A 16,112-nucleotide genomic window follows, 5' to 3' on the forward strand; every position below is an offset into this window, starting at 1 on the left:
CAAAAGTTGTATTTTAGACAAGAGAAAATCTGTGGTTCCTTGTAATTTCCTGACACTACCCAGTCTATCATCTTTGCATTTTGTAAGATACATTATGAAATGTCCACATTAAAATTTGGTGTCATTTCAACTTCTTTAGTAGTATAAAAAATAAGAACGGTTCTTCAGTTTAACTTGGGCACCAAGATATAATACGTTAATGACCAAAAATACAATCCATACAAATTGCAATGACAGTTTAATAAAAAAAATATACTTCTTAGTAGGTCAGACTGGCAATTAATTAAAATTAAAGGTAAATTAGATAACAGTCAATATGCTTTGGTGTGGTGTTCAAATATTTTTGTTATTTTAGGTAAAGCTTCCCCTCGCACATATGTGCTAGTCATTCCCAGCTCTAGGGGATGGTGTTCATCTCCATTTCAAAGCCGAAGAGCCAGCGCTGTCCAAAAACATCTCCGTGATCATGTGGCTGGCATGACTAAATGCCAAAGGTGCACGGAACGCTGTTACCTTCCCACCAAAGGTGGTCCTTATTTTTCTACTTGCATTTTTTACTTGCTTTTGAACTGCTAAGTTGGCAGAAGCTGGGACAAGTAACAGGAGCTGACCCCGTTACGTGGCACTAGGGATTTGAACCATTGACCTTTCGATTGACAAGCTCAGTGTCTTTGCCACTGAGCCACCACGTTCCTCATTTAAAACCTTGTGATAATAAACTTGTTATTTTAGATAAGATAAGAATATACAAGCTTTACACTGCAACAGGCAGATCAAAGATTCAACCGCTCTTTTACTATAATAAAAAAATTAAAATCTTAATATTCTGGTTCTGTTCAAGAAGAATATAATGAAAGGTTGTTGACCAAATGGTTTGTTTAAGTCACTAAAATATTTTTTCCAACAAATTGACCCATTCTACCCAGTCCATCATCTTTGCATTTTGTAAGATACATTATGAAATGTCCACATTAAAAATTTGGTATCATTTCAACTTCTTTAGTAGTATAAAAAATAAGAACGGTTCTTCAGTTTAACTCAGGCACCAAGATATAATACGATAATGACCAAAAATACAATCCATACAAATTGCAATGACAGTTTAATAAAAAAATATACTTCTTAGTAGGTCAGACTGGCAATTAGTAGGTCAGACTTAGTAGGTCAGACTGGCAAGTAGGTCAGACGGGTCCACAACTGAGGACCCAGTTGTGGGGGCAATAAGCTGACTTTGTATAAATATACAAAAGAATGAAGGCTATTGCTTAGCACATTGTAAGCCGCCCTGAGTCTCCGGAGAAGGGCGGCATATAAATCAATTTTTTTAAAAAAAATTAATTAAAATTAAAATTAAAGGTAAATTAGATAACAATAATAACAGACTGACAGAGTTGGAAGTGACCTTCAGGTCTTCTAGTCCAATTCCCGGTCTTGCAGGAAACCCTATACCACTGGGGTAGGGTTTCCTATACCCAGTTTGAATGAAATCCAGATTGATTGATACAGAAATTAATGTACATTTCATAGTTCGAAGACCAATTAAAAATAAAAACATATTTATATTGTGAGAAGTCATAATATACAATAGCTTTGTTGGAAAAATACAAATAAAGACTGCAAGAGAAACAATCAGTTCTTTAACAAATATTTAAGTAGAAAATGATCACACACACAAAAATCCTTTGACTCTTAATGATCACAGTTAACCAGTGCTATGGTATATGGAACTCAATAAACAAATGTTTTCACTAAGAACAAACATTAGTAAGCATGCTGGATTTGATAACATCAGGAAATATCTGTTAAGCTATTCTGGAATGAATCTGTTACTAAACCTTTATATGGAAAATGTATATAGAATCATTGTTTAGAAGACTACTTCATCTTGAAAAAAAATATCCAGTAATAATAAGACAGTCTGCAGAGTATATTTTAATCAATGGATATCACACATATAATTTTTTCAGTGAAAAATGAATGTGTTTAACGGCTTTCATACCAAGGGGTGGGAGGGAGAGATAATATATTAGCAACCTTTATGGTATAATATGAAAAAACAGATAAGAAATTATCTCAGTTCGTCCAATATAAATTGATAACTCCTCTAATATGAATTTAGAGTTCAGCCAACACAGATCAGTTACTCCTCTAACTTGAAAAGAGAAAGTTGAGCTTGAACTTGATCTTCATGCATTTTCGCTTCTAAAGACTTCCAGCAGCATATGTTAACTTGCATTGCTTCTTTGAACATCGGTCTTTTCCATCTATCAATAGAAGGGGCATTCGTTTGAAGTAATCAACAATTTCAGTCACTGAAGTGAAGTCCTGTGTAATTTGCAAAATACCTTTCAGTTACTTTTGTGACAGAAAAAAAGTTCAAACAACTTCATTTTGCCTACTTTGTAATAATTTCATTTTATAGAATTATTTAGTTGAGGACAGATCAATGGATCTTTATTTAGTTACTAATATTTTTATAGAAATATTAGATCAGAAGATGTGAAGAGACCTGGCCCATTGAATGGCCACAATTTGGATATCCTTTAATAGATAACATCATCATTTTTATAGATTTGATTCTGCTCAGTTAATATATACAGATTTTGTAGAACATCTGAGGGAGGACAATTTGACTGACATAGAAAGTCTTACATTTAATAAACTTTCATAGCGGAAATATTATGGAGTTAAGAGAATGATGCCACAACATACCTCATTTCCTTTCAAGCTAGTTCCCAAGAAGTAGACCTGAGTCTCTTGTTGATAACGTATCTGGATATTGTAAACTTTGTTGTGGTAAAGCACCATTAGAACATACGGCTGCGCAACTGATTTTTTGGAGCTGTCTCTTACTAAAAATGAACCATCCTAAAAAAGTAACATATTAAAACATTTTTGAGAAATGATGTCATCACAACAGCTTTATAAATTAAAAATACATAAATAACAGATAAATTTTGATTGCATTTTTAAGCAGTTAGCAATTTTCTTGTATACATATGTACTAGAGTTTCTCAACCTCAACAACTTTTAAGATGTGTGGATTTCAGCTCTCAGAATGCCCCACCGGCATGAAACCTTCACCTCTTAAATTTACTGAGGTTGAAAAATACTGATCCATACAGACAATAATCATTGAAATCTTTACCTGGTTTATATTCCTAAGTGCAACTTCTGCATCTGACCTGGTGATATCAGCAGCATACCACTTTTGATTTTGTTGACCCTGATGATCAGTCAGCCAAATGAAAAAAGAAATGGAAAAATGTGTTTATTATCATAATCATGGAGGTGGAATTTTGAAATGTATTTAGAAAAGCATACAGATCATTTAAAGTCCTGAAAGTATTCAACTGCTGAGAGTTGATTTTGCTTATGTTGCTAAATATGTATGTTTAATGTAAATAAACAAATTAAATTGTATCTTCTTGAAAAAGTTTTGTTTATCCTTCATGGCTTTTGGATGCCATTCTAAAATATTTTGCACCTGCCATGTATTTACTTAATAATACTTCTTTGCAATTGTCCAAATTCTGTCTTAAGTTAAAATTACCAACTAGTATTTGGAACTTTTCACCATAACCAGAGGTATTTCCTTCATATTCTTTCCTCTCCCTGCTACATTTTTTCTTTGCTTTCTTTCTTTATTCATGGCAGAAGTATCATGATTAAAACAAGGCATGCTTCACAGCATAACATTTAAAATATAAAATGCAAGATTAAAATATGTACAAGTTAAACAGATCTTGGCCAGAAATTAGCAATATTAATTGCATCTCATGGCCATGAGATCCTCAAGTGTACACTAATCAGGACACAAAGCACAGGTATACATATGTGTTGTTGTCTGCCTGTCATCACAATCGCAAGGGCAGAAGCCACCGGATAGTCTCATTTGTTCAGAGTATCTCTGAATCTTGTTGTACCCATCTGTAGTTTAGTCAACTATTTCCATACTTCCCAGCTTTTGCCAGACCTTTGTTTTTGCTTTGCTTTGTCTTAAATCCTTGCTTAAGGGTCTATACAGACGTTCTGCATATTTTCTTTCTAATACAGGTAGTCCTCAACTTACAACAGTTCATTTAGTGACCATTGAAACTTACAACATCACTGAAAAAAAGTGACGTATGTTTTTCACACTTACAACCGTTGCAGCATCCCACTGTTCACAAGATCAAAATTTGGATGCTGTGCAACTGGTTCATATTTATGAAGATTGCAGTATTTCGGGGTTATGTGATCCCCTGACAAGCAAAGTCAATGGGGAAGCCATATTCACTTAACAACTGTGTTACTAATTTAACAATCGTAGCGATTCACTTAACAACCGTAGCAAGAAAAGTTGTAAAATGGGGCAAAACTCACTTAACAAATGTTTCACTTGGCAATATAAATTCTGGGCTCAATTGTGGTAGTAAGTCAAGAACTATCTGTATATAATATAATTTATAATACTTCTGCCTTGTAAGCTAATATTATAGTGTTTATAAAAGCAAAGAATGAGGAAAGCAATAGAAACAGTGGGGAAAATCTACAGTTAAGAAGTTGCAGTTTAAACTAAGAGGGGTGTTAGTTTGACCTGAGTTTGGATTGTGTATTCTCTTCTGCCATGTCACCAACCCACGATTAGACAGGGTTAAGACATTTTTAGCTGTGTTAGCTTTTTTCCTTTTCTAATACCAATGTCTCCTTGAGATTTATCAAATATGTTAGCTAACTACTAAATTAAAATATTATCCATTTATTTTTGGATTGCTATAATTCTATGCCACCATGGAATTTGTTGTCCCTGTTGCTGATTCCCTTTGCCTGTCTTTTAGTCCCCCCACCCCAAACCAATGATGGTGTCCTGATTTCATGTGTGCAGGGCATGTTAAGCAAAATGATTGGTTAAATCTGGTTTATTTGCTTCTGGAGTAAACAACTGGCAAGAACCTATCCATCAATTATGATAGTGAATATGTGACTGAATGGGCACGTGCTTTCGGAGGACGGCATGTTTTGCCTCTTACAGATTTAGTTCCCACCTCTGGAGGCCACAGATATTATAAAAAAGCTTCTACTTTGTGTAGAGGGAATCATATAACAAGTTTCTTTACACATTTTCCTACAAAGCCTCTTTTTATCTTATTTAAATAATAGAAGAAGATACCTTCCTGCTGGTCTTTATTGTTGACTTCAACTTGCCTTGACCTCAACTTACCTTACCTAACATCTTATGTCCATATACTGTTCCCTTGATTTCATATGTATCAGCTGGGTCTGAGATTTTATTGAATAAATCACTTACATGTTCCAGTATTTAATTTTTGTATACCTTATGACTTTGTTCCATTCTTTCATTGTCAGCTTTAGGAAATTCTGCATTTGGTTTATTGGGAATTGGTAATGGTGGTCTGCCATCTGCTGGGGTTTTGGAAAAGGTTCTGGAGAGATTACCTTCAGAAACATTAAATATGTTTAGAAATTAAAGTTAGCCCACTGAATTCATACTAAGATATAGTTAAGGAATCTATTTCAAGTGAACCAGATGTACTTCATATTGACACCAAGATTTAGATTAATGCTGTTTTGCTGTCAATCCAGTATACAAACTGATTAAAAACAGACTATATTACCCACAAACTTTTACTCACAAATACATTGATAGCTTGCTAGAGACGGAAAAATTCTCAAAATTTTCCATTTGTAAAATCCACCACAGATATTCTCTTTCACTGTAATGTATATACAGATGTTACTCCTCTATCTGGTGCCAGCAGAGTAGAATTAGCAAAGACAAGTAGATAATGATCTTCTGTGATAAATCATGTACAGTGCTATCTGGTTATATAGTACAGGGTAGATTATTTGTTGATCTTGGCTTCCACTGGTACATGTGCATCTCCTTAATTTTATTACTCTACCCTAATTATGGTTTATTCTTTGGAATAATGATTCATCACTATATATGTAAAATGTCCCCACACACATTTTAAAGGGTCACCTTAATTGCTCATATATTTAATACCCATATTTATTGGCATGTACAGTAGCGATATGCATCCCCATCACTGTGTAATTATATCACTAGTTCAAATCTAGAACAAAAGGCAATACATGACATCGTGCCTGATTTGCAAGTATGGGAAGCTACAAAAAAGAATAGTGAAAGTTGTTGGGTGAATTTACATTTCTGTTTTTCTTTCATGTCTTTAATTTATTTGTCTTATTCTGTTGTGACACAGAGATCATTGATGCTTTATAAATTTGCATTAATACAAATATTTTATGGTTCTCCAACTGATAAAATTTAATGAAATACTAGATTTCAGTATCTGTAGATTATCTCAAAATGCAAACTCAACATTCATAAAATAGTTCTAAAATACATACTTGGCAGAAGTCGTGGTGGTAATGATGCACTTGAGGGAATGCTATAATGAAAACAAAGACTGATTAGGATACACAGATGAATTCTGATATAGTACCCTCTTAATCTATAGCAGCGGTTCTCAACCTGGGGGTGGTGATCCCTTTGGGGGTCAAACGGCCATTTCACAGGGGTCGCCAAAGCCCTCTCTCACCCCCCCATGCCTTCACTCACTCTCACCCTCTGCCTCTGTTGGATCACCGGTCGCCAGTTGCTTACCCCGCCCACTCCCAATCTATTGCTGCCTCCTGAGTCCCAGGTAATGGCTAGAGGGAAACAAACCAGTGGTGGGATTCTGCCGGTTCTAGGTTGTTTGGTCGAACCGTTTGTTAAATTGCTGGCTCACCCCGTCCCTTGCCAATAAATAGTGGGGGTGGGGTGGGGCGAGGGGTGGGCGAGCCAGTAATTTAACAAACGGTTTGGTGTTTTTTTGCAATTTATTGGCCTCGCAGCACACCGAACCATTTGTTAAATTGCTGGCTCATCTGCCCCTCGCCTTGCCCCACCTCCCACCCACACGGCGTCAGCCTACCCTAGCCCAGGACTGGGCAATTGTGGCTCTTTTACAACCTGTGGACTTCAACTCCCGCCTAGCCCATTCTGGGGAATTGTGGAGAATTCTGGGAGTTGAAGTCCACAAGTTTTAAAGCTGCCAAGGTGGGAGACATCTGCTGTTACACTGTAGAATCCTTTCAAGCATGAAGATGGCCAAGTATCCTCCTTGAGAGACAACAGTTGAACATCAGGAGGGCTAATAGAGGGCAGGGCTACATTTGGAAATTTTTGCATTTTTGCAGGTGGTGCAATACGATCTGGTGTCTGCAATGGAGAGAAAATCCGGCTTCTTCTCTCCGCTGTAAGTGCGGCATCAGGATTCCACCTTGGTATATTTGCAGCACAAGGCAGCCCTCCTCTCCTGCCGCTTGGGACTCAGAGTGGTAAACAGCGTCTGGTTTGGGGATCAGCCGGACTTTGCTCTCCATTGCTCTCTCAGCCCCCTGCAAGCTCTCGTCTCTCGAGGAATGCTCCCTGAAGTGGTGCGGGAAACTTTGGTTGGGCTTCTCGAGAGATGAGAGCTTGCAGGGGGCCGAGAGAGCAATGGAGAGCAAAATCCAGCTGCTCCCCAAACCAGACGCTATTTACCGCTCCGAGTCGGCAGGAAACGAGGGCTGCCTTGCACCGCAAATATACCAAGGCGGAATCCTAATGCTGCACTTACAACAGAGAGAAGAAGCTGGATTTTGCTCTCCATTGCAGACACCAGATCAGCCCCCTGCAAGAGAATGAGAGAGAGAAAGTGGGGGAGAGTGGGGGAGAGAGAGGGAAAGAGAAAGGGGGGGAGAGAAAGAGAATGAGAGAAGGGGGGGAGAGAGAAAGAGAGAGAAATAGTGGGGGAGAGAGAGAAGGGGGAGAGAAAGAATGAGAGACTGGGGGAGAGAGAGAAGGGGGAGAGAAAGAGAATGAGAGCGAGAGAGTGGAGGAGAGAGAGAAGGGAGAGAAAGAATGAGAGAGTAGGGGAGAGAGAATGAGAGAGAGAGAGTGGGGGAGAGAGAGAGAAAGAGGGGGGAGAGAAAGAGAAAATGAGAGAGAGAGAGTGGGGGAGAGAGGGAGAAAGAGGGGGGAGAGAAAGAGAGAATGAGAGAGGGGGGAGAAAGAGAGAAAGAGGGGGGGAGAGTGCCTGAAGGACCCTATCCCATCACTGGGCGTCCAGGTGCTTCAGCAAGTGGCACACTGGATTCATATTAGTAGTCTGCGAAATTTAAAATTATGAACTTGGTGGTCCCTGAGGTCCAAAAGGTTGGGGACCCCTGCTCTGGAGGATTTAAGTAGCTTAACTGTGCTTGCTTGTCAATACCAGAATTACAGAGTTGGAAGGGACCTTTGGAGGTTTCTAGTCGAGAGATCTCCAACTTTGGCAACTTTCTTTGCCTGGGCCTGATGCTTCCTGAGGCAGGGGGTCTCTCCAAATGGGACCCCCTCCCCAAAAGGCTGGCCCCAAAGCCCTAGCTCAAGAGGTCTTCAAACTTGGCAGCTTTAAGACTTGTGGACTTCAACTCCCAGAATTCTCTAGCCAGCATAGCTGGCTGGGGAATTCTGGGAGTTGAAGTCTGCCAGGCTTAAAGTTGCCAAGGTTGGAGATCTCTGGACTAGAAGATAAATGATGGCATAAATGATGACCGGTCAAAAGTGCGAGCACCTGTCAGAAATTACTTTTTTCAGCCCTCTGGGTAGTCCTTTTGTGCACATGGACTACTCAGAGGGCTGAAAAAGTTATTTTTGACCGGTCCTCGCACTTTTGACCAGTCCTCGAATTTACGACTGGCCTCACATTTTACGTTTTTTGCCCTATCTTATCACCATGGTGAAGAGAAGCAGTTGTGAAATGAGTGACATGGTTGTTAAGAATGCTGCATGGGCATAAATGTGAGGATGGTCATAAGTGTGAGGACCAGTCAAAAGTGTGAGGATCTGTCAGAAATGACTTTTTTCAGCCCTCTGAGTAGTCCCTATACACATAGCCATGGCCACCCGGTCACATGACCAGCTAGCCATGCCCACCCAGTCACATGACCTCCAAGCCACGCCCACAAAATAAGCCACGCCCACAGAACCGATAGTAAAAAAATTTAGAACCCACCCCTGGTTGGGGGTCACCACAACATGAGGAACTGTATTAATGGGTCACGGCATTAGGAAGGTTGAGAACCACTGATCTATAGCTATATAAACAGTAGTTAAGTTTTGCTGTCCCTTTTTTTTTTTCAATCTTCACTATATGTAAACCAGAAATTGCTTACTGCAATCCTTTATTCTAGAATTCTTGCAAGCAACTAATATTTACAATACTTATATTAAAAGAATGTAGTTTTAGAGTAATCTAAGGCAAATTCTAATGCTGATAATACCTTAGGAGCTTTAGATGCAGCTGGATCATGTCAGAAAGACAAGAGATGTTTTAATGGAATATATTACCATTTCAGTTTTAGGTAATATACATTCCTTTTATAATAACTGAAATAATTTAGAGACTTGATTGATAAACAGTTGGTTAAACTTTTTAAAATTTATCCAATTTCCTAAGAATCTGTGCAAAGCCAGGCACAGGATCAAGTCTTTCCACTCCAACAACATTGACTGAAATGACCTCAAAAGAAGGAAAATTGTCACAACATTGTGTCCCCAATCCCAACCCCCTTAGCCCATCCAGAAATATATCATGATTGATAATATCAAAAGTCACTGGAAGCTCAAGAAGGACCATCCTGTTCCCAGGATTTATTGGTCCTGCAATAAATTCTGCTTCAATACTATAACTAAATATGTAATCCAAGTGAAATAGGTCCAGATGTATTCTGGGCTCTTTGAATCTGTGTCATGATCAATTTCTGAATGACTTTCCCTAAAATGGGCAGCTTGGACAGAGGACCAAAATTGCCCAATTTCTGGTCCAAAGATTGAGTCCAGCATTGGTTTCTTAAGAAAGGAATGGAAGATGAACCATTGCTATCTTCTTAGGCAGAGGTGGGATCATCATTTTACTGGGGCAGATGGTATTTTGATTTCCAAAATAAGAGTATAGCCACTATTTTCAAATTGCTATTGTTCAGAGTGAAATTTTATAGTGTGAATAAATATTAAAATTATACTTCATTGTACATCTTTCAAATGTGTCTTGAAGGTTTTAATACGAGAAGTACAGTAGCTCTATGGCTAAAGCAAGCATCAAACCCTTTCTATAAAGAACATAGAGGGAGGCTGTATTTTCTTCTATATTCTTTATAGAAACAAAGACATAATTGATAGTCTCAGACCAATGCTAAAACAATTTAATTTGCTTGTTAGCTTTATAAACAAATAATAAATTATTATAGCCTTAGCTATTGGTTTATGGGATTTCCATTGCAGTGAAACATCTTTAGATTAAAAATCTTAAATACATTATTATGAAAGTTTCTTCTTTCAGACTACTTAACTATTAAAATGGATACTAATCTAGCATAGAACATCATTATTAAAAGAATATTATTTATAGAATTAAATGATGACTAATAATTGCAACATAAGTTGATTCTGTACTTTGGGTTGATAGTTCATTCAACCAACCTTTCTGTATGTAGATCTGTCTTCATTTTGGGTGGTAAAGGAATTAAATTAGACTTAGTGGTTCTGGAAGGAAAGGTGTTGAAGGGCTGAGGTGATGGCTGTGGAACTGGCCTTTGGAGAATATCTAGAGAGAAGAGCAAAAACAAACAATTGACAAAAAAAAAAAAATCCCCTGGCTGTGAAAAAGACCAATTTCATGTTAACGATCACTAGGAAATGGGATTGAAAATATAAACGCTAACACTGTAACATTCTTATCAAATCTATGGTACAGCTTCACTTAGAATACTGCTTATGGACCTGGTGGTCTGGTAGCCATCTTTAGCTACTCAATAGGGCAACCAAAATTAGCTGATGGCTCAAAGACCTCCTCTGCAAGAAAAGGCTACAGCATGTGGCACTTTTTAGCATGGAAAATAGGTAACTGAGAGGAAACATGAGTTAGGGATATAAATAGCATGGAGAACATGAATAGGGAGGTTTTGTCGCTACCTCAAAACATTTGTCAAAACCCCATACAATAGAGTTGATTGGAAGATGCTTTAAAAGACACAAAATGAAATACTTCTTCACATCATGCACAGTTAACTTGTGGAAAGAATAACCGCAAATATACTAATCACCTTTCTTCAATGGTCTTAAAAAGAAATTGGAAAAATTGGGAGGACAGGCTTATTAGGAGCTATTGGTCCTGGAAGGTTCTAGATTAATTCTCACTGAGGGAAGCCTGCATCCAAATAGAATTTGCATGGGAGCAATGGTAAGAGTGAGGAATATATCCATCTCCTGCTGTTGAGCACCCTAAAGGCATCAGGTTTACTATTGTGAAAAACAAAATGCTGAACTAAGCTGGGTTTGCCCTGAACCAGAAGGACTTTTTTACATTCTTATGCATTCATATGAGCTATATTATATGGTGTAGCTAAATAATTATGCAAGGACAGTAGGTCCTATTCATGCTTTCTATATGAACATCTAATAAGACTTCTAATAAACTAAGTCCATTGATATTGCATGGCTACCACTGGCTCCAAATTTGCCCACTAATTTCATATCATGTGTAGTTTGATAGCATTCCTAGCACACATCATTGTTAGCAATGTACAGTAGTGGCATCATCATGTAAGTGGTTCAGTACAAATTGCTTATTTCCCATGGAAAGTTTTTTTCAATTCCTTCTCCAGAGCTTTTTTTTTTCTTGGAAAGTGTTTGGAAAGACACTTGGAAAGTGACTCATTCTTTACTGCTAATATTTAATAGAAAACAGATTCACTGGGTATGACAATAGTAGAGTAAATATAAAACATTACGTACTGTCAGATTCCATCTGAAAGAAATATAACATAAATCAATATTAGTGTTGCCAGTTCTTTATTGATTAACTGAATTGGTTTATTTAGAATATCAAATAATCTGTACAAAATTTACAGAAATCAAAAGAATGTATCATAGACATATGTATGTGCATATCCATACATCCATACATGCATACATATGAGTGACATAATAGGAATTATCTTAGAAGACGAAAGAAATCTTTTAAGGTAATTTCCTATGTTTCTCCTTCCTTCCTTCCTTCCTTCCTTCCTTCCTTCCTTCCTTCCTTCCTTCCTTCCTTCCTTCCTTCCTTCCTTCCTTTCTTCATCCCTCCCTCCCTCCCTCCCTCCCTCCCTCAATAATTGTCATAATAACCAACAATTTGCCAGAATTGAGACAACAATTCAATAAATCATCACTTCTATAATTAAAACCACATAGTTTTAGGTCTAGCTTTGTTTTGCTAAAGGTAATTTTTGAAATGTTTTATTTAGGGACTAAGAAAGAATGGATATTTAAGATCAGTCTTCTTCTTTTTCAATCCCTTTTGGCATCAACTTGATTGGGACATCATTGTTTTCAAAAGGTACACAGTGACCTAAAGTTATTCTGCCTGGATACTATTTCTGTGCCAATATAAGGAAAGATACTTCCATATAGACACCAATATGTTCGGAAGCATTTCTACACTACTTTGTTGCCCACTTCACTGGCCTCTATTGTCCCATTTAATGATCACCATTCTCTCCAACTAGTCCAGGTAGAAGCATGAAAAATGGCAGCAAGGCAGCCATCTGCTCCCATTCTTACTCTTCTCTCACTGCATCTGCTTATAAGGGTGGGGGAAGAAAAGAATACAGGTGTCTCCTATGCAGGGTAGCAGCAGAGTCACCTCAGGAACTGGGAGAAAACCACCAAGGTGCTATGGAACCTTGACTACAATGTAGAAGGGCAATCCTGAATAGCAGGAAGATGGGAATCCCTGCCAATTGGAACCCATCTGTCTTCAAGCTCTCAAAGAAACACCACAAAGCTGCCTTTATAGGACTTCCCTTATTAGAGACCTAGGGAGAGGGTACAAATACTTGATACAAATATTATTGTATTTGTACAATATAGTATTCAGAAGCAGTTGATTAAACATAAAAGATGGAAATGTTCCTTAAATCCTGGGATGAGAGATAGTACAGGTAGTCCTTTTCTTTTTTTTTTTAATTTGATTTATATGCCGCCCTTTTCCAAAGACTCAGGGCGGCTTACAATGTGCTCAGCATAAGCCTTCATCCTTTTGTATATTTATACAAAGTCAGCTTATTGCCCCCACAAACTGGGTCCTCATTTCACCTACCTTAGAAAGGATGGAAGGCTGAGTCAACCTTGAGCCTTGGCGAGATTCGAACCCTGCAGTCCTTGACTTACAACAGTCCATTTAGTGATCATTCAAAGTTACAACAGCACTGAAAAAAGTGACTTATGACCGTTTTCACAGTTACAACCTTTGTAGCATCCCAATGATTATGCGATCAAAATTCAGATGCTTGGCAACTGGTTCATACTTATGACCGTTGCAGCATCCTGGGGTCACGTGATCACCTTTTGCAAGCTTCTGACAAACAAAGGAAGAAGTCAGATTCACTTAACAAACCAGGTTACTAACTTATCAACTACGGTGATTCACTTAACAACTGTGGCAAGAAATGTCGTGAAATGGAGCAAAATTCACTTAACAAATGTCTCACTTAACAACAGAAATTTTGGGCTCCATTGTGGTCATAAGTCGAGGACTATCTGTATTAAGTGGAGTCTCAGGAAAATTCCCCTCTGACTGAGGTACATGAGGAAGGAAAGGAGAAGCACAATCAGACTTTCAAAATAATTTTATTTTAGCCGTAAAAGTATGACCCTTGCCTTCCTGATCTGGTCCACTCAGTAATTGCCTTACTTGCAATTATATAGTCATTTTCCCCATTGTTGGTGATGATCTCAAGTCAGTCTAGCCCTTAAATGTGGAAGGAGCCTAATGTTTACCAGCTCAGCCAAAACATCTATATCATCTTCAAGATGGACACCTTCTTATACTCTCTATTCTACACTTGGCAGCATAATTTTGAGAGGTTCTGTTTTTAAATCTTCCAGGGTAGGAAGCATGTATTAAATATATATATTTTAAAAAATCCAGATTGTTAAATGTACTGCTAATTTATCCATTAAGTTAACCATATTGGAATGTAGTATATTAAGGCAGCAAAGAGATCGTATAAACTAGTTCAAGGATTAGTGAAATTAGAAAATGTAAAAAAAAAAAAAAAAAAAAAGACCTGTTAAATTGAGAACATGTACAAATGACATTTTCAAAGAGAGAGTTTATATATGGATATACTTACTTCTGTCTGTCTTTCAAGCATCTGATTGCTCCTAGAAAACAAGTAAAATTACTAATATGTTCTGCAAGTATTATTTAATTTAAAAAAAATAGTTGATCTGTTTTTAAAAAATCAAATAAAAAATAAATCCTAAGTAATGAAATTGCATGATCAGTAATTAAAATGGCATTTTGATTCCAAGTAATTTGCTGTTGTTCTAAACAAGGAAAAGTCATTTTGGACAAAAGATTACAGTAGTTGCTGTTCCCTTAGGAACCTAAACAAGAAAACTGAACTATGAAATCTTTACTTAGTACCTCTGTTTATGCAACATATTAAACCAAAATCAACCAAAGCAATTTTGGTTTAATATGCAGTGTGAACTGAACATTGTGGTTTGCAAACTATGCTCTATAATAGTGATGGCTAACCTTTTTGCCATCGCGTGCCAGGAGTAGGGAGTGCGCACACATGGCCACACCCATAATTCTATGTGCCCCGCCCCTGTGCATGTACGCATGACCCCCCCGCTCCCTCCTGCTCCTGGCACGCGATAGCACAGTGCCTTTCTATGAGCTTGGGTAGGGCGAAAACAGTCTCCCCCTCCCCCAGAGGCCCTCCAGAGGCCGGAAAAGGCCCATTTGCCAATTTCCGGTGAAACCAGAAGGCCCGTTTTTTGCTCTCCCCAGCCTCCAGAGTCTTTCTAAGAGCCTGAGGAGGGCGAAAAAGGCCTTCCCCATCCTCCCCGGAGGCCCTCATTTTGCTTAATGACAGAGTGTCAATTGTAGTCACTAAACAAGAATTACTACCAGTAATATTAGGGGCAGTGCTGATAATTGTGGGGAAACAGCTCAGGAAGGAAATTCTATGTGAAATTTATATCATTTATATCCCCGTCTTTCTAAGTGGGCTGCTGACAATACCTATTTGCATTTCAGTCATGTGACATTCTGCTATTTATGTTAGAGCTTAAAAATCAAAATGTGGTATTCAGAGCATGTTCAAAAGAACATTAGAAGATACTTTGCTAACAAGAAATCCATAGAATTGTTTTCCAGAGATGTAGCCCATCAGCGCACCGCACTTGCTGAATGGTGAATTATTTATGTTTTACAGATATAGTTACTTTATGTGTGGCAGCATTTTTCTAGAGGAAGGACTATTTTTTTCGAATCTCTCAGTGGGTGGCAGAGGAGGCTTCTGTATCTTTGCCAAGTCTTCTGCCAGAGATCTAAGAGAGAAAGAGAGAGGATTTGGGAGTGAATTTCTTCATATTGTGTTTCTTTGGCTAATTCTGATGGTTTACTTTACAGAAAATTAAATGGTTACCTAAGCTTTGGTGTTAGAGCCTAGAAAGAAAGAAAGAAAAACAAGGGTACATTGAAAAAAATTGAAAAAACAAACTAAAATATTGTATTTATTCACTAGAATAAAGCCATCTCTTACCATTTCAGCTCGTTTGCCTTAGTTGAAAAAAAAATGAATGAAAAGAGGAAAAAACAGTTAGTTACTCATCACTGAACTCAGAAAACTAGACAGTGTCGCTAAGGTTACATTTAAGTTTAAAAAAAGCTGAAGAATATTACCAGGTCTTTGTGAAGAAAACAAAAATCTAATAATGACTTTATCTCTTATAAAACGTGTTAAAATACAGATAGTCCTCAACTTATGACCACAATTGAGCCAAAATTTAGGTTGGTAAGTGAGAAACTTCTTAAGTGAGTTTTGCCCACATTTTTGCCACATTTGCCACTGCCATTGTTAAATTACTAACACAGTCATTAAGTGAATTCAGTTTCCCCATTGACTTTGCTTATCAGAAGGTTGCAAAAGGAGATCGCACAAGCCCGGGGCACTGCAACCGTCATAAATATGAATCAGTACCCAAACATCCAAATTTTGATCACATGACTATG

General features: G+C 37.7%; 1 protein-coding gene across 1 annotated transcript in view; it reads right to left on the bottom strand.

The window, feature by feature from the left end:
- Positions 1–1,085: 1,085 nt before the first annotated feature.
- The window catches only part of LCP2 (lymphocyte cytosolic protein 2), a 52,358-nt gene continuing 37,331 nt past the window's right edge, over positions 1,086–16,112 (bottom strand). The window contains exons 11-20 of the mRNA XM_087885165.1: positions 15,643–15,659; positions 15,526–15,545; positions 15,323–15,427; positions 14,218–14,248; positions 10,517–10,707; positions 6,376–6,416; positions 5,318–5,439; positions 3,149–3,226; positions 2,713–2,868; positions 1,086–2,325 (exon numbers count right to left, since the gene is read on the bottom strand). Coding sequence (XP_087741291.1) covers positions 2,203–2,325; positions 2,713–2,868; positions 3,149–3,226; positions 5,318–5,439; positions 6,376–6,416; positions 10,517–10,707; positions 14,218–14,248; positions 15,323–15,427; positions 15,526–15,545; positions 15,643–15,659 — 884 coding nt within the window. The 3' untranslated portion in view covers positions 1,086–2,202. The remainder of the gene's footprint in view (positions 2,326–2,712; positions 2,869–3,148; positions 3,227–5,317; positions 5,440–6,375; positions 6,417–10,516; positions 10,708–14,217; positions 14,249–15,322; positions 15,428–15,525; positions 15,546–15,642; positions 15,660–16,112) is intronic.

This window comes from Pantherophis guttatus, chromosome 2 (assembly GCF_059756535.1).
Source record: "Pantherophis guttatus breed Tessera chromosome 2, ASM5975653v1, whole genome shotgun sequence".
Taxonomy (NCBI): Eukaryota; Metazoa; Chordata; class Lepidosauria; order Squamata; family Colubridae; genus Pantherophis; species Pantherophis guttatus.